The 27,545-nt window shown below is 41.8% G+C and overlaps 1 protein-coding gene across 3 annotated transcripts in view; it reads left to right on the forward strand.

Annotated features, from left to right (window-relative positions):
* Window positions 1-27,545, forward strand: part of PTCHD1 (patched domain containing 1) — a 49,110-nt gene that overhangs the window by 6,893 nt on the left and 14,672 nt on the right. The window contains exons 2-3 of one of the 3 annotated variants that reach the window (XM_088668710.1): window positions 2,030-2,147; window positions 20,624-21,284. In XM_088668710.1, coding sequence (XP_088524836.1) covers window positions 2,088-2,147; window positions 20,624-21,284 — 721 coding nt within the window. In that variant the 5' untranslated portion in view covers window positions 2,030-2,087. Of the gene's footprint in view, window positions 1-2,026; window positions 2,148-20,623; window positions 21,285-27,545 lie in introns of all 3 variants that reach the window. The other 2 variants (XM_088668709.1, XM_035114412.3) reach the window with 2 other exon arrangements.

Consider the following 27,545-nt stretch of genomic DNA (forward strand, 5'->3'; position numbering starts at 1 on the left):
GAAGAACAAACTATTAAATGTGGTCTTTTCTTCTGACAATTAAAAGCTTCCCTTACACCCACTATTACCACACATTTCCTTTGACTTCTTTATTTTCAAAAGCATCTTTGTTGAGGTTTCCCCACATTTAAATTATCTTCTTTTAAACCAACTAATCTATAAATCAGCTAAAATATTTTAAACAGTAAGTAACAGATTAATACTTTAAAATAGCTTCTAAATGCATACATTTCAACAGGATGCTACAAAACTGGTTTTGAGCTTGATTGGCTATAATAGTACTATATTCTAGCTTTTCATGAAAAACACATTCACCTTTCAAAATTGGGAGGCAAACCATTATGCTTTTTTGGTTCAGGACCCATTACGAAGTTCTTCTTCTTCTTCTTCTTCTTCTTCTTCTTATTATTATTATTATTATTATTATTATTTGGTTCCACTTCAGTTCAGTACAGGATTATATGGCAAACTGACCTAGCAAGTTCCATTCCAGTTCTAGTTCAGTTTGGGTGAGAAATTTTTAAATATTCACATTATAACACTGATTTGAATTTTAAAGCAATTCATATAATTGTGCTACTGCATCCTAATCTTAATGTAAGATGGCTAAACATACCAGAAAGAAATGCCTACAGTACGTACAGAAAGCTGTAATGTAAAGAGGGGAGGGAGAGAGAGGACCGGGGTTGATCTGGGGTTATATTATTCGATTACAAAACTTTTTTTAAAAAAAAAAAGCACACATACTATTCATCTCCATTCAACAAACTTTCTCCCTAGTACCTCAGATGTACTTTAGGGTGGTCACATATACATTGCCAAAAAGAGGCCACAGATCTCCATATGACAATTTATATGTAGCAATGCAAAATTGGAAATCTACAATACACCCACCATAGTAGAGGAGGGCTGTGACCGGGTGACCTGCTCTCTTATTTAGGCATCACACCAAACCAGAATGGCTTATCTGCTTTAATGTTCTATTTTGCTCAGTGCTCTCATCTCCTGGTGCAAGAGCCTCCCTACATGTATATAAATAATTGTTGTCAATTCAGACATGAAGCCAAATAAAGGGAAGGGCTGCAGATCAGTGGCAGACCATCTGCTTTGCATTCAGAATGCCTCAGGTTTAATCTTTGGCATCTCCAGGAATGTTACTTCTCTGAAACCCAGGTGAGCTGTTGCCAATCAGCATAGACTCGAACTAGATGGACAAGCAGTATGGGTGGTACCAGGCGGGGGCAGCGAGGCACACGCCCCCACAAGAAAAGAGCTTGCCACCCCATTGCCCTCCATTGCTGGACTCTGATTAGCATCTACTGTTATTTTTCTTTCAGAGACGCTAACATGTGTGGCATAACTTGACTGCCATGAAATATACTTTGCCCCATCTGTGCCCCCCTCCCTCCAAATAAACTTTTTTTCTGGTGCCATCACTGGCCAGCAGTATAATATAGCCTGCTATATTCCTATGTTTCAGGAAGCTTCATTATAGTTTAGTAACTGCAGTTATGTCCCAGCTGAAAAGCCGGTTTGCAACTGAACAGCTACCATGATGACAGAAATCGTTCAATGCTTCGCATACACATATCACCCACAGGCTCGCCCTGGTTTACACACATGACTTTTCAGTAAATTGTGCCCAGGTTCTAATGGGCAGCAACAACTTTGATCGGCCCTCACACATCAAATCTGGCCTTCTTTGAAAAAAGGTTGGGCACCCCTGCCTTATACCATGCTAAAAAATTTAAAAAATCAATGTTGATGGAATCCTTTCAGTATCCTGTCTCTTATGAGCTGGCTTTGCAACTCCCAGTGTTGTCTCAAAATTAACCCTTGACATTCTGAAATCATGTATCATTCCCTAGAAATCACACTAGAGTTAGAAATCATGAGAATGGAATAGCTTCTTGGCCTTTTGCCTAAGATCAAGTGTAGAAAATCTTGAGACTGAACAGGTTGCACTGAGGTTTGGGGAAGGGTATCATCAATATGATGATGACCAATCTCTTTTTCTTCTTTTCAGCAGAACCAAGTCAGGTGGCAAGGCCCTAAATGGGTGCCTGGTGCCACTGACAGATCAGGCAATGGACTACAGGGGACTGGGTTCACTGAAGATCATTCGAGGCGAGACAGAGATATTGAGGGTGAGAGCCCTAATTTATATTGGGAGTTAGTGAATACTTTGTTCTGAATTTGAATTACACACCTTCCTGAAGGATCAGGTGTGAAACATAATGTTTCTGCTCCTGTCAAGCTTTGTCTTGAAATCAAGAATGCTAGAAAATTATTTTTTGTTTCAATGAAAAATCTGATTCCCCAAGCTAAGGCATTAAGTGCAATATCATCGTGGAATTAGCCATAAACATCTCAGAACTGCATGACAAAGAACACAGTTAATGCAAAGCATCTTTTTTGTAAGAAAGAATTATATATGGGCCACTGATTTCATTAAAACAGCTTTTGGTGAGAAAAGAGATCTTATCTCATGGCATTTTTACTATGGAAGTATGGGCAACATTTTTGTATAACTGTAGTCCATATTTAAGTACTAGATGGACAGTTGAATATAGCCTGTCCTTGAAGTAGAAGTAAGATATGCAGTAAAGGTTTCCTTTTTTTCTCTTTGCTGTAAAATGGAGCACCATTAACAAAGGGATAAGTTTCTGACTCACCCAGACGGCTGTGTCAACCCACCCTTGCAGTCTTATACTGTAAATGTGTTTAGGATAGTGATGCTTCTTTCACACTCAATTGACATAAATAAATTGCATTCCACTGCATATGAGCATCATGTAGTGATTGGCCTATACTGCATGCCGATACTGCACCGATAGTACAGTCATACCTCAGGTTGTGAATGCTGTGGGTTGCATGTTTTCAAGTTGCGCTCCATGCTGAACCCAAAAGTACCAGAATGGGTTACTTCTGGGTTTCAGCGCTCGCACATGCGCAGAAGTGCAAAATGATGTCACGGGCGTGCGCAGGGTTGCAAATGCTGCGGGTTGCAAATGTGCCTCCACACGGATCACATTCGCAACCCGAGGTATGACTGTATGTAGAACACCATAGGCTCCAGCTCCTAGGGGCCAAAGCACTTTCGCTCGCACCCTCCCTCAGTGTTCAGAGGATGTTCAACTCCATCCGCTGGCTTCTCACAACGTAATACACATGATGTCAGGACGTCACGTCGGGGCCCCATTATCTTCTCTAGAAGTTGGCTCCTCTGTAGAACATGCAGATTTGGAGTATTATTCTATCTAGCTCAGTATTGTCTTCTAGCTGGCAATATTCACCAGCCTTTCTTGGAGATGGCAGGGATTCTGTTATCATTACATATTCAATTTATTAGCCACATTATGCAGGACAAGCTCTAGGCTAGTTACAACTAACTTTAAAACATACATAAATGTTAAAGCTAGCAACCATACGTAAACACAGCAATTTAAAGTGGAGGTTGATTCATCAGAGTAAATGGATCTACCCAGTCCTGCATGCCTATATTTAGAATTTTTAAAAACTGTATTGTTTTACCACTTTGGTGTTTGCTACCCTGGGCTCCTTTAGGAGGAAAGGTGGGATAGAAATTTAATAAGCTCACCATGCCAGGCAATTGTATATATGCTTGAAGGAATGTCCAAAATATGGTAATACACATAAGAGTACTGAGAATCCCATATGAATGTTGTGGATTGCCAAAAACAGGTACCGTATATTCTGGCGTATAAGACGACTGGGCGTATAAGACGACCCCCAACTTTTCCAGTTAAAATATAGAGTTTGGGATATACTCGCTGTATAAGAAATACGACCCAGCATATAAGACAACCCCCGACTTTTGAGAAGATTTTCCTGGGTTATACGCAGGAATATACAGTATATGTTTTTACAGTTCTCAGCTGAATGGCAACAATTATATTTAGAGGGTGGTCAACACTTACCTGTGTATCTGCAAGGTTTCAGGCATTCAACAAAGTCATCTGTGTTTGTCAGTATTTGCGTGTAAATGTTAACTTTCATCTGATTTTGAATATTCACAACATGTTGTATATCCATCACTAATTCTGGCAGTGAACTTGAGTGCCTGAGTGCCTATTAAGTTGGAAATGAAACAGGCCCAACCAAAACAAAATACTAGGGACTCTCTAAGTGTGATGGTATTTGAGTTTGCAATTTAAAAGAAAAGGTGTTCCTTAAAAATATAAAAAGCCTGGCAAGGCCCTGTGACCCTCTAAGGAGTGTTGAGGTGACAGATTTGGGAGTGGAGAAACTGGATGGGGGGAGAACAGGGAATTGCCTTGCTTAACCCCCTAACCACTGATAATAAGGGGTGCATGCTGTGACTTCTTTATATGTATAAATAAATCACCATCCTTTCTCTGTAGTAAGCAGAGATGTTTCAAGAAGAATTAAGAAAGCCTTTTTCCCTTTCCCAGTCTCAAAATTACCATTTCTCTATACAGCTATAAATGCTGAGATTCCCAGGCTGGCAGACTGCCCCAAATCCGAGTCCTCTAGCATGATATAGCACAGCAGGGGATTGCCTCAGAGAGGTAGGATGGAATAAAGGGTCCTTTTCTTCCTCTTTTCCCCCTCCACCTGGAACTGGAAACACATCCAAACCTACACAAACTACAAGCACAATTTGCAGAGACCTGAATTCCAAAGGGTAGGGATATGCTGCAGTTTTTATTGCTGGTCCCTGTTGTACGTAATAAGATTTGTGCTAAGTCACTATTAGCATCATCAGTGTTTCCACCCCCCCTCCCTTGGGCTCCACTGTTCCAGCTCCCTCACAGAAAGTAGCTAAACAACCCCCCTTTAATACGTTCTCTGTACTTTGCCAGCCACCAGTGAGGCTCCTGAAAGCCAGGAGGAAGTCGCTAGCCTAAGTGACCCCCTTGAACTCGGGTGCTGACGAACTCGCTAGGGCAGAATCCCCAAAATAGATTTTGTTTTGGAAACAGCCTCTTAAGATTTGTCTTCTGAGATGCCTGCCACTGACATTTGCAACATTTCTCCCCCATCAAAGCTCAGAGGAGATAATTTTTCTCTTTAATGAGAGACCCTGAGGTTCTCCTGCAACAACTGTTGTATAATGACATGGCTCCAGGGGTGTGTGGCTTCGTAAAGAAAAAGGCCTCCTTGCCAAAAGAGTTTTTAACCCTACCTACGTGCAGCACCCTCCCTTGTTCTTCTAACCACAGGTTGCTCTTTGTCCTTGGCCTCAAAGTCAATCTGTAAACAACAGAGGACAGAATTTATAGTTCCGCGGTAGTGTCACAAGTGTCGGGCTGTCATATCGGCAACGTTTCTCTATTTTTGTCAGATTACTCACTCTGCTGGAACAAAATATATCCATCATGCTAATTTTATATGGTGAGCTATTTATTGCCACATGTCTAGTGACACAGCATAACTTAGTGTAACAATGTACCATATTTCCCCACAAAATACCACGTACAATGTTCTGAAAACAGAAGCAAAAGGAAAAAAACAAAGTGAAATGTTTTTGAAGCGTTTGAGGATAGACACACACTGCAGGGTTGAGGATGGGCAGGCTGTTGCATGAAGCACAGAAAATATCTACTTCACTACTGCCCCGTTTGGGATTAGTTTTATATAAACCAAGTAATCCCAATGTCCTTAATTCCAGATGAAGGCTAATTTTGGAATGCCTACCAAGATGACATTTATTATCAATTGCAAACTCAATTCCTGTGGTGATGTGTCGGTTCCAGGTTGTTGGTTTTTTTGGGGGGGTGGCTTTCCGTGGGCCCCTCCCCTCTGCATTGCAATTATCTGGTTGCTTTTCCTCTGCTTGCGGAGGAAAAAGGCAGCTTTTGTTCTTGCTGCTCATTCCTCTTTCTTGCTGATGCTCTCCTCCTGGGCCAGAGGACCAAAGCAGGGTGTGTGGTTGGCAAAAGCAGAGCAAAAGCAGGGGCAAGGGGTTCCGGGGTCGGCACAAGTGCCCAGCAGTGCCAGCCCCTGATGCCAGTCCTATGGTTGTAGGTGAAGCAGTACTATGAAGCATGTTTAGAGTGCTTTCCCCTGGCCGTAGATCATCTCCTCACTATAGGCATGCATCTTTATTTTTTAAATGTATGTGTTTCCTTTGAGCCAACAGGTGGGGGGGGAATGGTTTCAGGATACAGAGAAGAGCAGCTGAGGTATTCCCATGAAAATCAGTGAGAGTGTTTTCTGTTGCTCTGAGTCAGGAGTGGATGAGATGAAATCTGCTTTGGGCTCAGGTTTTGCTGATGAACTTTCAGCTTCAGCTACAGAAACCTCTTTTTGTGTTAGACAGCTTAGTCTCGCCCGGGTTTGGGGGTGTTGCTGTTGTTGTTTTACATGGTGGGTTAATTTTATTTCTTTTATTTTTCAGCCATAGATTTGATCTTAGCACCACATTGTACAACCAGGTTTACAGGATTTCAGGGATTATGTAACTGTGCAAAGGGACGCTCCTGACCTCCCATTGGAGCAAATGCATGCAATTTGTTTCCTTAAAGGGAACAGCATAGACTTTAATACTCTTCGTGTTTTGTTTGGAGTATTAAAAAAAAGCATATTGTATCCTTGTGTATTGTGCTTTGACAGTTTTGCATGCAGTAAGATCGTTTATGTTTTGAAGGATCTTGTTAATGGGACTGGGTAGAACCAAAATGATGTTCTTCCCCCTTTTTAATCTGCAGACTCCTCACTGCTCCCTATTTGTCTTTAGCCTTAGCTGCGTTCTTTCAAATAAGCACCCTATAGCAGAGCCTAGAGAAGGACCGAGCCATCAGCAAAATAATAAAAGCAACTAGGGACAGAGGTGGACCCTTAGGGTGCATACAGACATACAAGTAGTGAGTGTGCACCTATTTTTTTTTGTTTAGATCTACAGTCTTCCCTTCTAAGCAGAGTCCAAGAGAAACTGGTTCAGTTGTCTATTTACAGTGCTATTTACACCAAGCCATCTTTCCCTCACTCCCCAAAGCAAACTTTTGACGTTGATGTACAACTATATTAAATGTGCAGGTGAAACTCGGAAAATTAGAATATCATCGAATAGTGCATTTATTTCAGTAACGCAACTTAAAAGGTGAAACCAATATATGAGATAGATGCATGACATGCAAAGCAAGATATGTCAAGCCTTTATTTGTTGTAATTGTAATTATTTGTCGTTAGGCGGGTCAATTATAAATGGAATGTAATTAATGAAATGTAATAGCGATGTTTATTTTTGTATTATTGTAACTATTTGTTTTATTACTGTGGAATTTCCAAAAGAAAGCATTTGTAAAAATTAAAAGAATAAGTTTCATTACTAAAATAAATGCACTTTTCGACGATATTCTAATTATCCGAGTTTCACCTGTATGTGCACGTGACGCTTTTTAAAAAGGTGGATAGTGCTCCTGGGGCATCCTTCTCCAACCTGGTGCCCTGTGGATGCTTTAGACTACAACTCCCATCAGTCCCATCTGGCTTTACCAATGGTTAAGGAGGACGAATGCTACAGTCCCACAATATCTGAAGGACCCCATGTTGAGGAAGGCTGTCCGGGAACACAGTGGGAAAGGGCAAAGTAGACTCCTGAAACACTATTTGATTTGCTGGCCAGGACATCTGTCAAATGCCTTGTGACAGAGTTAGAGAAGTAGAGGTGGAAGTGGGAGGTGGGGAGACATGTCAAATCCTGTTGGTAGGAATACCGTTGTTACAAGCTGATCAACTTTATCTGGTCTATCAGGTGAACTGGCGTGAATTCATCTGGAGTTATGGACTTTTCTAAGGCCTTTTCATAAACAAAGGCCTTTTCATAAACAAACAGTTGTTATTATTATCATTATAATAACTGTTGTTGTTGTTGTTGTTGTTGTTAATAATAATAATAATAATAATATATTTATACCCCACCCATCTGGCTGGGTTTCCCCAGCCATCTGGGCGGCTTCCAACAAAAGATTAAAAATACATTCAAACATCAGTCATTAAAAACTTCCCTAAACAGGGCTGCCTTCAGATGTCTTTTAAAAGTCTGGTAGTTAAATTTATATACTACTCATCATCCAAAGATCTCAAGGTGGTTCACAACATAGAAGTACAGGATTAAAGCACAAAATAGATAGCTAAACAAAAACAAAACGTACATAAGCATACCCTTGGAATTGTTATTGCTATGGGGGCATATATATGAAAAATGGAGTCATCTGCATGAATTTTGCAGGAAGTGCTGGCGAGCAGGAGGAAACAGGGATAGGGTAGGTACCTTTTTATGGGCCAGGAACTTAGTGGCTCAACACAGCTGCATAGTGTGCATAGTGTAGGGGTGGTGGCTGGTGCCCATTAGACCTGGTGGGACTACTAAGAGGGCACATGAGCATGGCCAATGAGAGGGCATTGGGACGTGGCAAAGTTCTGGTTCCCTGCCACCACCACCCTCTGCTCTTCCCTTGCAAAGATGCTGTGGACACTTAAGCACCACTATTTTACAAATACAGTGGTACCTCTGGTTATGAACTTAATTCATTCCATTCTTAACCTGAAACCGTTCTTAACCTGAGATACCACTTTAGCTAATGGGGCCTCCCACTGCCGCCAGCGCGCGATTTCTTTTCTCACCCTCAGGTAAAGTTCTTAACCCGAGGTACTACTTCCGGGTTAGCAGAGTCTGTTACCCGAAGTGTTTGTAACCTGAAGCATTTGTAACCCAAGGTACCACTGTAGTTAACCTCTAACTATACTGGGGGGGGGAATATCTTAGTTTGTTTCCCAAGGGGTCCCTGCTGTCACAAATGTTTCTCCACTGGGATAATGGTTGTGTTCTTTTTGACCTTTTCTGGTTCTCCCCCTGCCCTCCTGCTTTGAAAAGAAAGAGTGGACATTTAAACATTGCAGTTGTATTAATACTTAGCACCTAAGTGTCTGTCTTGGGTCCGAAGGGGTCTCTGCTGCCATAATTTCTAGTGCGGATTTATACCACAATAACTGTACAGTATATTACTCAGAGGTAACCCCCACTGTGTTAGTCATAAAAGAACCCCACAGGACTGTTAACAAGGTAACCCATATATAGATTTTTTATTTATATTGATATATTTTTGAAAAATAAACAATAATTCAACAACATTTCAAATTTAGCAGTCAATCAATCAGCCTAGGACTCCCCTCCAGCCACCAAAGGAAGCATTTGAAAGGACTATCAGGGAGGCAGACAATACAGGTATCTTGAACTCATCAGTTTTAAGTAACTAGCAACCATAAATGCATATATAAATTCTGCTCCTGTTTGCTACAGTAACATATTTAACAGGGTTACCAACTTCTGATAAAAATACACATTTGTAGTCTTTATTCATTTATACGAAGGATTTTTATCCCATTCTTTAGCTGAAAAAGACTCCCAGAGTGGCTTAACGTGATCAGTAACAAGATAGTCCTTGCCCTCAGGCTTACAATCTAAAAGTTACAACACAAAAGGAAAGGGAATTCTTTTTGGGGGGGGATGGCCTTTGCAAAATATATTTTGTGAAATTGATAGGGAAGCAATGTTATCAATTCACCAATTTGATTCATCAGTTAAAATTATTAATTCACTAAAATGGGAGCCCCTATTAATGACAGGTTTTTAAATACATGGTTTTTAATACCAATACAGATACTGTAGGTGGCAAATGCCATTTTAAAAGAGATACTGATTGATTGATTGATTGATTGATTGATTGACTGAAAGAGAACATGACTACATTATGTGATGCAAAGGAACATATAATTATTGCTTCAGAAACATTGTTATTATCCACATGCAAGCTTATGAAACTAATGATTGATTTAAATCCATATGATTAAAGACATTTTCACCAATTAATCAGGTTACAACCCTTTAAACTGAGTCACTGTGCTATGGTCTAATATTGGTAGATGCAGGCTCAAATCTCTACTCAGCCATGAAGCTTACTAGGTGATCTTTGGCCATTCTGCCTATCCTATCTCATATGGTTGTTGTGAGGATAAAAAAGAGAAGGGGTGGAACCATGATTTCTCCCTGAGCTCCTTGAAGGAAAGGTGGGATATAAAATGTAGTGAATTAAATGGGTAATGTCACAATACTTTGTGCGATGTTATAGTCTGATTGCATTCTCAATTTTCTGTCTCCCTTGGACACTCAACATCCAAGCTGAGCACTTAGAAAATAAAATATTGCTCTCCTCTTCCCATTCAGCAGAGAAGTGGCAGATTATCCTTACAACTTAGACGTCTATTGTCCTTGTTTGAAACAAAGGGATAGTGCCATGTAGACCTTATTTTTCTTTACACCAGAATGAAAAACAATCCTAGGGAAGGAATGAAGAGATTCCCATGAAAGCAAACCTCATCTAGCCTAAGAAATATGTGGAATAAATAAAGTTGGTGGAGAGATGAGAATTTGCAAGATTACCAATGCCCTTATTTATCCTTTGGCTCATACCCCGTTCATGCCTACTGCTAGTAGCAGATGACTCATTCATATAGCAAGACCCTGCACTGCTGCAGTAAATATCTGAATACAGGTGCTACACAGATGGGGCCAGGAAATAATCAGAAGAACATGTTTCACTCCCATAGTTCCTGCATCCAGCCTGTGGGATCTTACCATGGAGAAGCACCACATAATCACAGGCTGATCTCAGTTTCTGTGAATCAATCACCACTTCTTTTGCTGATGTATATTTTACAAATGCACATTTTTAGAGATAATTTAGCATGGATTAGATAACAGCTTTAAGCATCATTTTGCTAAGGCAATGTGAGTTTTTTGTTTTTTTTAAAAAAAACAGTTATGCAAATGTTGGTGTGAGTTGACTAATGTATTTGCCAGACTCTCGAGGCTCGCAGCTTTCATTTTAAAGAAAGATGCTCCTTAGATAAACTTTCCTAGTGCCAGGGGCAACATTAGCACCTGTCATCTGTGGGCATGTGTGAGAGCCTACTATTGATGTTTGCCTTGGGACACCCTTTGAAGAATCTCTGGGCCCCAAGGGGTTCATATAACCCACACAGGGGCTCCATGGCACCATTCACATTTAAAGAAAAACCTACCATAGATATACCAAAACTTTCAAAAAGTAGGGGGTTCATGGCTTTACTTCTGAAAAACAGTACTTAGCTCATTGGGAACCACCACTGTTGAAGGTCACTAAGGTTAGGGGCACTGTGGAACATTTAAGAAGTGGCTAGAGCTAGCTGCCCATTGCTGCTTAGTGCACTGCCACTGCAGCCAGAGAAGCCCACCAATGACCACTGGCAGGAAGAGACCCAGAGAACACTTTGCCCAAGGCCCTCTCAAACCTGGAAGTGGCCCTGTTTGCTTGCAAGACTGGACAGCAGGTCTTTCTCTCACTGCCCTGGATTAATTTAGTGCAGAAGTAGACAAATGATGCTGGACTACAACTCCCACAAATGCTGGCTATTGGTCATGCTGGCTGAGGCTGATGGGAGTTGGAGTCCAAAACATCTGGAGGGTGCCACATTGGGTATCCCTGATGTAGTTACTGTTAGTATTTCACGCCTCTGATGCTGCAAATGAGATTGGTGTAAATCACATGCCTGTCTGGGAAAAGAATGTGGGAACGGAAGACAGTCTTATCTCTTCCGCTGTATGTACTATTGCACTGTACTTTTGCTTTTACTTGTGTCTGCTTTCCCTCTCGGAGCTGGAGAGAGAGGATGCCATAATTCCTTTGTCTGTACATAGTGTGTAAATAAATACGTAGATTAGGTCTACGATGTCTCACGCTTCTTGCTGTGTTATGCTAAAAGATTAGTGTGCATATATCATTTGATATATGTCACTGAAGCGCACTGGAGAAGAAGGGAAGTTCCTTTTCCAGAGCTGTGCATAGCGGAGGACGCTCGGAGTATGGGGCTTCAGGGGCACCCCCAGGGCATTTTCCAACAGTTACTCTGACAGCAGCATATATTGAGGAGATAGGGGCAGAGGCCCTACTCTAGGGCAGTTTGCCCAAGTTGGGAGCAGGTGGAAGTGTCAGGCTTGGAAAGCAACGCTGTTCCTCCCATCTTTATTTCCAACTAGGAACTCTGGGCTGAAAAGGTTTTTCTGTGAGGACTATGACAATTTCCAGGTTCTGAGCAAGGCTGCACAGTAAAGGCTTATACAAAAGGATGCCCCCCCCAAATCTATGTTAATCTGTGCCAGTTAATTATCCTGGAGTGCACTTTCAATCACTAACACCTATTAGTGTCACCACTCCTGTAGATGAAAGATAAATGAGAAGAAATGAATGATATATATTTAATAGATTCAAATGTTTGGTGCAAATTATCTTGCCCAGGGTGAGTTCTGGTGGCCTTCAGCTGTAACTAAGCTTGGATGATGATGATGATCATAATTATTATGATTATTACTCTCATCTGTAACAGGGTTGGTCTGTAACCAGGATATACCAAACCATATTTTGATACTTCACATGTTTATGAGTCTTAAACCATGAGGATTGGGTTTTTTTTTCATACATTGAAGCAGACCCCTCCTCATGTGAAGACACCTTCACAAAGCTTTCATTATTTCCATCTACCTCACCCTGCTTTACCCTTAAAATCTTCTGCAGTACGAACACCATTCTGTTCCTGCATGCTGTCACTGCTAGACGTTGTCTGTTTTTTCTCCCTTGTATTGTGTCAATTAAGTAGCAGCTACTTGGAGAGAATACTTTTAAAGAAGCCACATGATAGTAGCAGAATGGACGAGTTCTCAGATCATCACTGCCTCAGCAGACATTCCACTTACAATAGAGGCACAGGTGTGATTATAGTGTGATTATAGCCTAATCCCCCATTTTTTTTCTTGTAGCTATCCATGTCAAAATCCCATTTTTAGAAAAATTAAAAATAGTTTAAAGGTAAAGGTAAAGGGACCTCTGACCATTAGGTCCAGTCGTGACTGACTCTGGGGTTGCGGCACTCATCTTGCGTTATTGGCCGAGGAAGCCAGTGTACAGCTTCCAGGTCATGTGGCCAGCATGACTAAGCCGCTTCTGGAAAACCAGAGCAGCACACGGAAATGCCGTTTACCTTCCCACTATAGCGATACCTATTTATCTACTTGCACTTTCATGTGCTTTCGAACTGCTAAGTTGGCAGGAGTTGGGACCGAGCAACGGGAGCTCACCCCGTCATGGGGATTCGAACTGCCTACCTTCTGATCAGCAAGCCCTAGGCTCTGTGGTTTAACCCACAGCGCCACCCACGTCCCTCAATAGTTTACAGAGTTGCAATCGTGCATTAATGCATACACTTTATTACTCATCAAAATTCTAGTACTCATCATGGGACATCTATATGTAGATTGTCCTCCTCTGAAGTGCATTTGGTCTTTTCCTTCAAGGAGTGGGGCTGGAATCACTCATTCTGCCTCTGTCCACTAAAATTATGACACTGTAATGGATCTACCCTCTGTGAATTATTTCAGGCAGTGATTAATCTAACCTTCTCTCTATCATTTAAGCTGTATTTCCAGGTGAGTTTAGCAGGGGGGAGCAAGCAAGTAGGGACACAATAGTAAAGGTAAAGGGACCCCTGACCATTAGGTCCAGTCACAGATGACTCTGGGATTGTGGTGCTTATCTCGCTTTACTGGCCGAGGGAGCCGGTGTACAGTTTCCGGGTCATGTGGCCTGCATGACTAAGCCGCTTCTGGCAAACCCGAGCAGCACACGGAAACGCCGTTTACCTTCCCGCTGGAGCGGTACCTATTTATCTACTTGCACTTTCACGTGCTTTCGAACTACTAGGTTGGCGGAGCAGGGACCAAGCAGCGAGAGCTCACCCGTCGCAGGGATTCAAACCGCCGACCTTCTGATCGGCAAGCCCTAGGCTCTGTGGTTTAACCCACAGCGCCACCCGCGTCCAGGGACACAATAGAGACATGTAAAATTAAGCATGATGTGGAGGAAATGAATTGGAAAGTTTTTTCCCCTCTCTAGTAATACTAGAACTCAGGGCCATCCAATAAAGCTGAATGTTAAAAGATTTGTTACAAGTGGAAGGAAAGATAATGTTAACGCTGCTATGGGGTGTCATATAAATGTAGCAAATAAATAGATTACAAACTTGCAACCACTTGCACTCATATTCTGTTAAGTTTATAAACCTCAGATTTGTTGGAGATGAATGAGAGGGGGAAATGGGCAAAACAGCTCTCTCACAAAATATAGAAGAGGTTTTGCGTAGCAATAGAAACCATTGCCTCACATAGGGACACAATTTCTTCAAGGATAACTATTATTTTCTTTATTTTGATCCCTTAACATTTTTTTAAAAAACCAAAATAATATACATTTGGAGGGAAAGGGGGAAATTGCTCGGGGACAGGAAGAAAACTGTGTAACATCCTGACACCAGGCAATGCTGTACAACGCTCAGTGCTGCAGTGTTTTATTGAGATTGCAGTGTTCTTGTGTCTAAAGTTATTTATACTGAGTGAGCTCCTAAATTATGAGCAATGACTAAGCAATGCCAGCCGTTTGGGGGGGGGTGTTTTTTTTAGCTCAGTTACAAGTTCCTCATGGATGTTATTTTATCATTCATTGAATCTGCACTTTCCAATCTTCTTTTTAAAAAACAATACTTTTTTTGTTGACAACAAGTATATGGAATTAAAATAATAATAATGTTGATCAGCCCAAGCTGCTCCGTAGCACCATTTTCAAGCCCCGCATTCACATTTAACAATTCTGTGTTGATTAAGTGTACACTAATGCTGCCCCAATTAAGCATCTTCCACTGTCATTAAACTAAAAAGTTTCCTGGGGAATTCCTTTAATATACTGTGTCCAAATGAATTAGCATGTAATGTAGTAATTCACTTTTATAGCACCTTTCATGTTTAATATCAGACAAAGAAAAGGGGCATTGAAATGAATTCCTTGGAAAATGAATTATTGAGACTGAAATAATGAGTGAAAATTGAATGCAGCTTTGCAGCTGTTCGCAATGGGGAGGACTTGGGGGGGAGAGAAGTAGCTCCCCAGGTCTGAAATCTACTGGGTTTTCCTAATCATAATGAGTCAGCAGGTGTTGGCAAATGCTAGCAATAGGAGTTTTACTATTTTGCCATAATAGGTTGTATCATACAGCTGCAAACACTTTCAGAGAGAAGGGCAGCAATTACTGGTACACCTAGTATTGCTAAATAACTATTTTTCACCCAGACAGTTCCAGCTGCTCAAAATCTGGGAATGGGTTGAGAAGAGAGCAGATAGGGTTAGGGCAGTATTTCTCCTTCTCCACCCAGACCTTGTTGTGGGTTGACCTTAGGGATAAGGGAGAAATTCAGTTGGGTTTGCATTTTGATGGGAATCAACCCAATTTGCACTTCTAGTTCCATTACACAAATCAAAGCCCAGTTTTCCTTCAGAATTCACACATCTCATAATTTTATGCATTTGGGGAAATGTGCATTAAAACATACATTTGTGAAAATAATGTGCAAAAATTAAGGGAAATTGTTTTCAGCTATGTGTATATTATGGTGACTTCTGCCCCTTCACTGGTTTATGTTCCCAAAGATTTCCACAGAGTTTCCAGCAAAGAGCAGGAGACAGGTTTACTTCATAGTCAATGAAAGTGAAGCGGATAGGGCTTATACCAAGTCATTAACATTTTTAACTCTTTAATATAACCAAATTTATCTCAATTGTTTAAAAAAGCTCTTTCAACAAACCACATCTCTTAAATTTGCTTAAGTTTGCTTAAATTTGCAGTTCTAAGCTATGGGAGTGTCACAGTTTGGCTGGATGGACTTTTTAAAAAATTGTGAAATATACAAATGCCAAAAAACAACAGCAAGTGTTTAAAATTTAGGCTCCTTTTGAGCTTGAAGCCCAGGGCCAAATGGTCCTTTGAACCAATGGCTTCAAGTTACAAGAAAGGAGATTCTGGCTAAACATCAGAAAAAACTTTCTGAAGTAAGAGCTGTTCGACAGTGGAATGGTCTCACTTAGGAGGTTGTGGACTCTCCTTCCTTGGAGGTTTTTAAACAGAGGTTGGGTGGTAATCTGTCATGGATGCTTTATCTGATATTCCTGCTTTGCAGGGGGTTGAACTATATGGGCCTTGGGGTCCCTTCCAACTCTACAATTCTATGATTCTATGACCCCTCTCTGACAGGCTCTGGCTACCACCCTCTCAAGCTCCCCTGGGCAATCCCAGGGCAATGTTACTTGCTTACTTATTGTTTACTTATTAGTTCAATTTGTTAACCACCCTTCATTAGTAAGGATCCATGGGTGGTATACAAAAGTATACGTTGTTGGAATCTGTCTTGAGAGACTTCTGGGGTTGAAGTCAAACCACTGCATTAGCAACACCGAAGTGACCTCGTAGGGTGCAAGCCTGGGCAGTGTGTATGGAGGTCTTGGGCTTCACTGATGTGGTCCAAGGGAATGCACAGCAATATGTTTGGCACCAGCTTGGCTGCATGAGTTGCCAGAAGCAGACTCTGCTCCAGATTTGTGTAGGGTAGGGCAGGTCTGTCCAGCAGGTCGGTCGTGATCTACTGGTTGATCTCTGGATGTTCCTCCTGGTTGATTCTGGTCAATCATGGGATCCTGATACCCACCCACCCCAACCCCCTGGTAAAATAGCCCAACAACTTTGGCTTCTCCTCCCCCAAAAAAGCTCAACAAGTTTTTTCGCAGTCTCTTGGAAGTTGGACGTGCCTGGTGTAGGGTTTACTCCTGAGCCTTTTCTTCTCCTGGAGATATCACGCAAGGCACTGGAGGTTTAGCACCAGATTTTTCCTTCTCCTAGATGGGCTACCTTCCCAGGTTGATGAGTCCCATCTGCCCCTCAGTTCTCTCATTTCTTGAGCATTGGACCCACTATTGGTCTCATCCACTCAATCCACCAGATCTTCACATGCAAGGGGAAGTCTGTAATTCACTGAGGGTTTGACACCCATTGGCTATCCTCACCTGGTTTAGCTGGTCAGTCACAGCTGTTCTCGGGATGCGGCTGCTGTTGCATACTGACAGCTTCTAGGAGCCACAGGTGTATAGGATATATAGGTAAAATGCGGCAGAATTCATTTAAACATGATTTTAAATCATATTAAGAGCACACAGCCGCTGTACGCTTGTTTTTTGTTTTTTTGTTTTGAAAATTTAAAAATTAGTTCCTTAGCTCCCCAAGTAGCCCATTTCAAAGTCTGAAAGAAAAAGTGTAGCAAAATTCAGAAATGTTGCCATCTTAATGGGACTCGGGGATAAAAACAATGGAGAAAAATGGGATAGAAAACAAAGACACATGTGGTATGTCCCCCACACTGAAGATTTTAAAATATGCTGAAATGAGAATGGCAGCACAAAATAGGAATACAAATATCAGATACTTCGTAAGAAACACAATGTTTACTTCATAGACTTACAATTTATATCAATTTAGGCAAACACAGCTTTAAATGAGATGAGTGTCGAAGATCTTAAAATAAATACTTTTCAAATGCCATACTTCCATAAAGTTAATTTTCACAATAGACCATTTACCAAAGTCCACTTTTGCATTAGTGGAATTTCCTTAACATTTGAAAGTGGCTGCTGTTAAGAATCTTTGCACAGACTAGCTGCAGGAATGACAGACACCTTATACAAAGCAGCTGAAAGCTTTCTCAATGCAGTCAAACTATCAAAGCAATTTAGCAACAACAAGGCAGGTTCAAGATCAATATGATGGCTCATGACCTTAGTACATATATTGTCAACTTTATTCCAAAACAATGAATTATATCATGTTCCCAGTATAAGAAATAGTATGTTCCAACTTGCCTGTGATCCCTCCAACTTCAGGGGTGAGAGATTTGTTATACCCTATCTAGCACAGTACCCCACCCTGGCCTCAGACATTTTGCTGCTTGAAGCAAACGGCAAGGTAGCTTTCTCATCATCTCCAACCCCCATCATGCTTCCTTACATGTACAGAAACTGACAGCTGAATCTTAGTTCAAAATTAGTGATTGAGCAGCATCCTCAGTTCCAACCGAGGGCAACAGGCTAGTTTATGAGACACAAAGCAGGCTGCATGGCACACACAGCTCCCCAGGACTTCCTATACCCCATCATCTGCCTGAGGCAGCTGCATCTTCTGCCTAATGGTAGGACCAGCCCTAGTAATGCAACAACATTTGCAATTAAAAGGCAGAATATCATCTCATTATTCCTTCTCCAAATGCCTGTTCTGATAATTTCCCCAATTTTTAGCAAGTAGATGAGTATTTAGGGTGTAAAATAAAAAATAGAAAAATTCCTTCCAGTAGCACCTTAGAGACCAACTAAGTTTGTCATTGGTGTGAGCTTTCGTGTGTATCTGAAGAAGTGTGCATGCACACAAAAGCTCATACCAGTGACAAACCTAGTTGGTCTCTAAGGTGCTACAGGAAGGAATATTTCTACTTTATATACTTTATTTTTATTTTGTGTCGACAGCAGACCAACACAGCTACCTACCTGTATGTAGGGGATGTTTAGAACACCCTTCAAATGTGGATCAGTACACTTATTACAGTAGCCGTACATCCTACATTACAGAGAACAGCCGTCTGTTTGAAGGCTGTCAGAGGACCATCTTCTATTTGAAGTCCTATTTAATGATTAAAGAAAACCTAAGAGGGAAGCGCAGGGACCTTGAAGTTACCTGTCAACATTTGGCCTTGGATAGCAGAAGGCATACAGGTCACCTAGTCACAGCCTTCTCCACTATAGTGAAAAGTATTTTACTTCTAATTATAGTAATTATTTCTAAATTTGCATGTAGATTAGCATATGCAAATTTGTGTGTGAAGTGCAAGTATCAAAATGCATCCCCAATCAATCATTATGCACCTTGCTCTTTCTGAGAATGTAAAATTATGTAAAACAGTCACTTGCAACAAATTTAGGGTGGTAGCCCAGCAGAGTCATTGGCGACCAATCAGAAGCAATATATTTGTACCCAGGGAATAAAGGGACCCCTGACCATTAGGTCCAGTCATGACCGACTCTGGGGTTGCAGCGCTCATCTCACGTTATTGACTGAGGAAGCCGGCGTATAGCTTCCAGGTCATGTGGCCAGCATGACAAAGCCACTACTGGCGAACCAGAACAGCACACGGAAACGCCGTTTACCTTCCCACTGTAAAAGGTAAAGGGGCCCCTGACCATTAGGTCCAGTCGTGACCGACTCTGGGGTTGCACGCTCATCTCGCATTATTGGCCGAGGGAGCTGGCGTATAGCTTCCAGGTCATGTGGCCAGCATGACAAAGCCACTTCTGACAAACCAGAGCAGCACATGGAAACGCCGTTTACCTTCCCGCTGTAGCAGTATCTATTTATCTACTTGCACTTTGACGTGCTTTCAAACTGCTAGGTGGGCAGGAGCTGGGACCAAGCAATGGGAGCTCACCCCATCGCGGGGATTCGAACCGCCGGCCTTCTGATCGGCAAGCCCTAGGCTCTGTCTCTGTGGTTTAACCCACAGCACCACCCGCTTTCCCAGGGAGTAGTATGTTTCTAATCCAAATATTAGAATTGGCCGTCTCTAATAAATTATTTTTAAAATTCCTTATATCACTATCTAACACATAGCTCCCAGTAATGTGTTCAATTTAATAGGGATGGAAAAGTGTTTGCACACACACACACACACATGCATATACACATATAGTGATCAGTATACTTGTGTTATACATTTGATTTATTACATCCCCTTTACTTATAGTAGACAAACAACTTGCAAATTGAAATATGGTATCTTATCAGGGTTTGGATGAGATTATTATTATTATTATTATTAACTGGATTTATATACCGCCCTATACCTGGAGATCTCAGGGCGGTTCATAGAATAAAATCAAAATATATAATCAAAATACATCCGAACGCTTCGACTTCTGAAGGTTTTAACTTCCAAAGTCGACACCCCTGGAAGTGCTTTCATCGTGTGCAGTCGGCGCATACGCAGGAGCGGCGCTTCGACATCCAAAAACCTCAACTAACGAAGATAGCCATGGAACGGATCGTCTTTGTAAGTCGAGGTACCACTGCAAAAACAACAACCCATTACACCGCCTGAAAGAAAACACATTTTAAAAGGCCATAGGATGTCTATCAAATCAACCAAAGGCCTGGTTAAAAAGAAACGTTTTTGCCTGGTGCCTAAAGGTGTATAATGAAGGTGCCGGGTGAACTTGGGAAGAGCCTTCCACAGATGGGGAACCACTGCAGAAAAGCCCGTTCTCGTGTTGCCACCCTCAGGACATCTTGAGGAGGAGGCACACGAAGAAGGGCCTTAGAAGATGATCTCAGGGCCCAGGTAGGTTCATATCTGAGTGTGTGAAGGAAAGAGATGAGGCATACAGTGTTTCTTTATGCCAGCCCCTAATTGAGTTATGGGAAATGGTTTGGGGGGGATGAGAATAATACTTCAATGCATGTTTTCCACTTTCAGCAGGTCCTTATGATTACTGCAGTTATTAAAACCTGCTGGCTTGGTTAGATAAGAGGAGACAGACTGTTGATGAAGCTGCTGTTGTTCTGCTTGCTGTAATGCAGAGATTATCAGCTGATAAATAATCTGTGTTGATTTTTCTCTCCCTTGTAGTTGCACTCTGCTGTGACCAGGATCCAAGTACAAAGACCTGGTTTCAATTACACATTTGCCCATATCTGCATCCTAAATAACGACAAGTCTTGCATCGTGGATGACATTGTGCACGTCCTGAAGGAACTGAAGGCTGCTCGCTCGTCTAATCAAACTAATTTTGCTATCACGTATCCGATCACACACTTAAAAGATGGCAGGGAAGTGTACAATGGGCACCAACTTGGGGGCATCACTGTGCACAGCAAGGACCGGGTGAAGTCTGCCGAAGCCGTGCAGCTCACCTACTATTTGCAGGCAATCAACTCCCTGAACGACATGGTGGCGGAGAAATGGGAATCCAACTTTTGCGACACGGTCAAACTGTTCCAGAAATCCAACCAGAACGTCACGATGTATCCCCTAACTTCATCATCGCTTCAAGAAGACTTCCAAGAGACAAGTAGGGTGTCGGAACGCTACCTGATGACAAGCCTGGCCCTCGTTGTAACCTTGGCTACGCTCTGCTGTTCCATGCAAGACTGTGTCCGCAGCAAGCCCTGGCTTGGCCTCCTTGGGTTGTTAACTGTGAGTTTGGCCACTCTCACTGCAGCTGGAATCATTAACCTGACTGGTGGGAAATACAATTCTACCTTCCTGGGGATTCCCTTCATTGTGTTAGGTAACTCTCTCATATCCTATTATTGCTGTGGGTATGCCTGAACGTATTGGTTTGTCTGAAGTATTGCTCAGTTTGAAGTGAAGGAGAGAGGGCAATGTGAATGAAGGCCTAGCCCAGCTGGCTGAGGCTGATGGGAGTTGTAGTTCAAAGCAGCACCAGTTGTAGTTCAAACAGCACCAGCCTAGGCCATTTGGATGGGCCACAGTTTATCTAATCCTTTGTAATAATTCAGATTTGTGGCGGTTGACTTATGCTTGCTTTGAAGCCAATATCTCCCCAGTGTGGCTCTTACTCAGCCATTTCTACTTAATATCATACTGCATTCTGAACATCAGTCCAGATGATACACTTGTAATACTTAAAATCTTTTTCTTTTATACATTACATGGAATGGAGCCTAAGCTGTTCTGTAACACAGTTTTTGTCTGCTGCTGTGGAAAACACATGCATCATCACAGGGGGTTATGAAAGATAAAGAAAAATCAAATGCATACTTCTCTGTAGAAAATCTGGTTGGCTTTGGTACTTAGCTTTATAATAAAAACTTGCACAGCTCCTCTTACTGAAATTAAAATATCAGTTGCCTTGGTGAATAAGAGCAGCAATGTGGACCCCCCCCACCTGCATTTACATAGCACATAGATTATACTATTATAGTTTTACTAAGTATACATTGGTTATTACCACTAGCTTTTATTTTTACCAGGGTGTGCCTAGGGAACAATGATAATCATGGTTTGATTTTCAGTTTGAGATCATGGATTTATCTTGCGCATCACATAACTGAAGGATGCTCTGCTGAACTAGAGGTGTTTGCTTTCAAGCAAAGAAAAGATGAAACTGCTTACATTCCTTATGCTTCAGGCTTTGCAAACTAATTCAGCTCTGATCCTGGAACTGATAGTTTTATGCCTCCTTGGAGATCTTGCTGCGGTGGCAGAAATTGCCATTCTTTTCTGATTTGGACAATGGAGAGCACTTTGACATACTGGGAATCTGTTAAGCATGGTTCAAAGGTATATTCCTCTTGTGTCAGATACATCCTGCAAGCACATTTGGTGGATGAATGGCATTAGCCAGAGGCAGCCAATGTCATGCCCTCCAGAGGTAGTTGGACCTCAGTTTCTAGCATCCCCAGCCAGCATAGCCAATGGCCAGCGATGACTGGAGTTGTAGTCAAAACAAAATCTGGAGATATCACATTGACTGCCCTGCTGTAAACAATAACTTGTGTAGCTGATTTCGATAGCAATGCATAGTACAGGTTTCTGTCTGAAGTACGCATTTCATGCATAAGGGGGGTGTATTTAATGTTAGAAAATGTATTTATTTATGTGTGCATGCACCAAAATCTTATACCAAGAACAAACTTAGTTGGTCTCTAAGGTGCTACTGGACAATTTTATTATTATTGTTTTATATTTCGACATGGCTACCTACCTGAATCTATTTACTTATTCATGGAATGCTCAACACGCTGATTTGATAGAGGCTTCCCAGATGAAATTTAATTTACAATGCTTATTTGTGTTTTAGCATAAGTAATCTCATATTGCTTCATCACATCTTGTAGTTGTGTCATACACCCTTCAGGTGTGTTTCCTGGTTTGTTTTTTAAAATATATTCAGACTGAATATTAAGCGTGCACATACTATGCTTGATCCCCTCTTACATTTTTAACTAAAAAGGTATTACAGCTCCATCCTTCACAGCAGTCATATGTGGACACAAGATGCTTAGTGAACAATAAGAAAGTCCAAACTGGAGGCAACAATTGCTTTATTCCATTTTCAGATTGCATTCAAAATGAAAGATAAATTTCATACAGTCTAAAGGCAGCAATAATTCATAGTTGGAAGACTAATCATTATTTCCTTCACTTCCATAAATTGGACTGTATGTGGTGTGACAATACCTTGATCAAAACAAAGCGGATTGTGCAAAACATATATCCTACCCACCTTCCAATAGTCTACATTAGGGAAAATAAAAATATTCACTGCAGGAATGAAATCAACTCCATGCGCAGCATAGAGTAATTTTTGTAACGGCATCTGGATTGAGAGATCAAGACACCAGTCGCCCGAGGACAAATTTTCATATTCTTAACTGACAGGCAGTGAATATACTGGGATCCTCACTTTTTTAATGGGTTGAAATGAACTATGGCAAGTCTTGCCATTTTCAGCTTCTCATTGTTCGACAGCAGATACAACCACATTTGTGTTCCCTCCAGGAACGCGTTTCAAGCAAGCAATTTAACTCTAAATAATTGTCAGAGCAAAATTGCCCAGTTCATTTGAATCCTTCCACTGCTTTGCGTGGCTTAATAAAAACTGACAAAAGCTAGACAGCAGAGTGAAGGACCAATGCAGAGCAGGGTCTAAAGAATCTTTAATGAGAATTAGTTCAGCCAGGGAGACGGCTTTATCTCGGGCAAAATATAGCGTTCAGTACTAGTATCAAGAAATTACATATTTACCAGGACCAAAAAAATCAGGCTGTTTTCTTTTTTAAATCCATACAAAAAACACAACCCTCCTCACCCTTCATACCCTCATGTCAAACAGCCCTGTGTGGTTTTTCCCCCCTTAGTTTTCCACTTGCCTTCCTACGCTTTCAGTTCTCCAGCTCTGGTTTCCTAATTCCTGCCTTCTAATTCACTCTAGTCGCTTTCTAATTCACTCTCTCTATATAGAGAGTGAATATATATATATCCGCACATATACTTTTATTTGCATATAACATACAACAATAAACCAACAATGCAAACACTCATCTCAAGTCTGAAACATTAAAATGAGTGGCATGGGTACAATTGTACAGTCCAGTCAGGAAGACCACCTGCAATCAAAGGGTTTAAAAAGAAGTAGGACAACAGCAGTGTTGGGGGGGCAGGGGGAGAAGAGCAAAGCAGCCAGGGCAGCTGGGGGAGAAGGGAATGTGGGGTGGCCAAGGCAGTGGGGAGCAAAGGAGGAACTACTTGGACTTGCAGGCAGCGTCCCATTATTAGCCTGTTTTGTAAACCAGGGCTTTCCAACTTCCAAGACACTGCGATCTACAACAACTTTGGGAAGTCATTTTTGTTGAGCTTTTTTAGGGAGCTTTTGGGAGGGAGGGAGGGAGGGAGGGAGGGAGGATCCTGCAATCGACCAGGATCCACCAGGGGCAACCTGTGACCTGTTGGACAGCCCTGTTATAAACCAATATAACTCAGTGGTAGCCATTTTCCTCCATTCGCTGTTTCTGTGAAGCTGAGAAGTGACACAGGCAATTATTAGGTAAAGGTAAAGGGACCCCTGACGGTTAAGTCCAGTCGTGGACGACTCTGGGGTTACGCACTCATCTCGCTTTACTGGCTGAGGGAGCCAGCGTTTGTCCATAGACAGTTTCCGGTTCATGTGGCCAGCATGATTAAGCCGCTTCTGGCGAAACCAGAGCAGAGTACAGAAACGCCATTTACCTTCCCGCCAGAGCGGTACCTATTTACCATATTTTTCGTTCCATAAGACGCACTTTTTTCCTCCTAGAAAGTAAGAGGAAGTTCTGTGTGTCTTATGGAGCGAATGTGTGGTCCCTGGAGCCGACTTGCCCAGGGGCTAAAGGCAGATCTTGCTTTTTATTTTTTAAGAAAGAGCTAAAGGCTAACAAAAGAGAAAGGAACCCACTCAGCAGCTGTTTGCAAGAGATTGGAGGGGGCAATAAGGGAGCTAGCTCTCTTCCCGGCCCCTCGCCTAGGCCTCAATTGTTGTCTGCAGAGGGAGACATGTGACTGGCTGATTAGATTATCTGTCTGGAAACTGTAGAAATGGGTCCCTTTCCTAGAGAAGCTGCAGAACTGTGAGTTGAACCCCATAAAATAGGGTTTTTTTCCCTTTGCAAGGAAACTCAGCAACTTTGAGCTGATCCTAAAAAATGGAGCTTTCCCCCTTTACAAGAAAGATGCACAACTCTGAGCTGACCCCCCCCCCGCAAAACGGGGCTGACCATAGGTGCGTCCTATGGAGCAAAAAATATGGTATCTACTTGCACTTTGGCGTGCTATTGAACTGCTAGGTTGGCAGGAGCTGGGACCGAGCAACGGGAGCTCACCCCGTCATGGGGATTCGAACCGCTGACCTTCTGATCGGCAAGCCTTAGGCTCTGTGGTTTAGACCACAGCCCCACCTGCGTCCCAGGCAATTATTACATGGTGCTATTTGAGATCCTAGGAAGTAGATATAATAAGACCATGGTGGGGAGGTGGGTATTCTAGCTGCTTGATCACTTCTGAAATGGATACAGGGCATGCAATCTGAAGTGCACTGCATTTAGAGGTGCTCGTGTGGGCCCAATTGCTTCCTGCTAAATTCATAGGATCACTGAAATGTAGAGTTGGAAAAGACCACGATGATCATCTAGTCCAACCCCCTGCAATGCCCAATGTGGGGCTCGAACCCACGGCTCTGAGATTATGAGTCTCACACTCTACCATATCAATGTATGACCACTTCAAGAGCATCATGAACGTAAATCACTGTGAATGCACAATAAAAAGGTCACCTGATGGGCAGCTTGAACTACAGGCTTGTGAGAATATTTGGCATGGCAACTGAGCATACTATAACGTAAGTGCTCTTCCTGTTCACTTTTATCAATCAAAGTAGATTTTCATTAAAACCAATGGTTATTAACCCATTCCTTGGCTTTATGGTTTTCCACAAAGCCGAGGAAATCACAGCATGCTTCTTGAACTCCAAACAGCAAAGGCATAGTCAGCATTCACTTAAACTTACATTTAGCCACTTAGTACAAGTTAAACTGGATCATTTAAAATACTTTGCCACAAATGTTTTAAATTTTAAATTTTGAAGCTTGGGACTGTCTTTCCCACCCCAGTCTGTGAGCTATATCTAATTTCCTTTCATTTTTTTTTAAAGATATGTTTCTCTTAACCATCCCCCTTTCATTTATTTCCTTTCCTTATACTTTCATATTTGTTTCCCTGGCCAATTTTCAAAATCTATGCTTTATTTTGCATGTTCTTTCCTCAGATGCCTCCTTTCCTAAAGATATGGCTCCCTCAATCCCACTTTTTCCTTCTGTACCCTTCTCATATTTATTTATTAAACATTATAAATCAATATTCCTACAAAAATGGATTTCAGTGTGGTATGCTATGAAACTGTAGAAGCATTTCAAGACAGACTGGCAATAAAATCAAGTTTAAGAGGAATAAAGTCAATTGAATGGTGGAAAATCTAATAATCGAAAATGCCTAGGCAAATAAAAATATTTTAAACTGGCACCAACAAGAATACAGGCCACATCCGTAGCACACCTTTCAAACACGTTTATTCCCCTTGAGGAGTCATGGCTCTCTTCACTCTATCTTCTGCCATATTGCCCCTTTTTGAGCATCAATACAGCATCCATTATCTGCCTCCTGAGCTTCTATTATCTTACACATGCCATTCTTTCATTTCTTTTTTTTTGTAAATATAGCAGAGTGGGAAAGAAAGAAAAACCCATCAGCTGACATTAACAAAATAAAATTATTCCATGGATCCTGACTTAAATGTGTAAGTGAATAGAATTCCCATCTATTGCTAAGGTTATTTTCTATCTTCCCAGCCTCTTTGCCAGAGTCCATTTGCTCATGAGGTATAGCCTATTCTCTTTTCCCATCCTGCCTTTTCTGCCTCCTGAGCTTGCCCTGTCATTGTTCACAATCTGTGCTCTTCTCCTGTCAGCTTTCTTGTTAATGTCACAGACCACTCCCGGGGAGATAAGCATGCTTACCTTTTAACCTGACAAGGCCCAAAGTGAGTGACATAAAATTATTCAGAGAGAGATTGAAAATGCTGCACGATTCCTTCCCCTTGCTTCAAATTGCTCTGCCTACCACTTCAAGGCCCTCCAGACTATTGTTTGCGGGGGGGGGGGAGGTGATGTCAGGGAACGTCGCTGTGCCTTAAACCATATGGAACCAACCACCACCTGTTTCTTATGTTCAGAGTTTGAAAACTCCCATGCTTTCTCAGTGGGCAAGGTTCTCCACTAGCTCCTTTCAGTTTTTCTGCAACCGAAACATTGATTTGAGTGCACCAGAAACAATTGCATTAGGAAGTTAAGGTGCCCACTTTAACCTACATTTCACCTAAGCAAGTATGTGATACAGTGTTGTATATCACAGTATAGCTTTCATGCAGCCATGGTCTCTCAGCCTCAATTGTTTTCCTCTGCATCATCATCCCTCCCTCTATTTCATGCAGGGGACG

Source organism: Zootoca vivipara, chromosome 4, assembly GCF_965207765.1.
Source record: "Zootoca vivipara chromosome 4, rZooViv2.hap1.1, whole genome shotgun sequence".
Classification (NCBI taxonomy): Eukaryota; Metazoa; Chordata; class Lepidosauria; order Squamata; family Lacertidae; genus Zootoca; species Zootoca vivipara.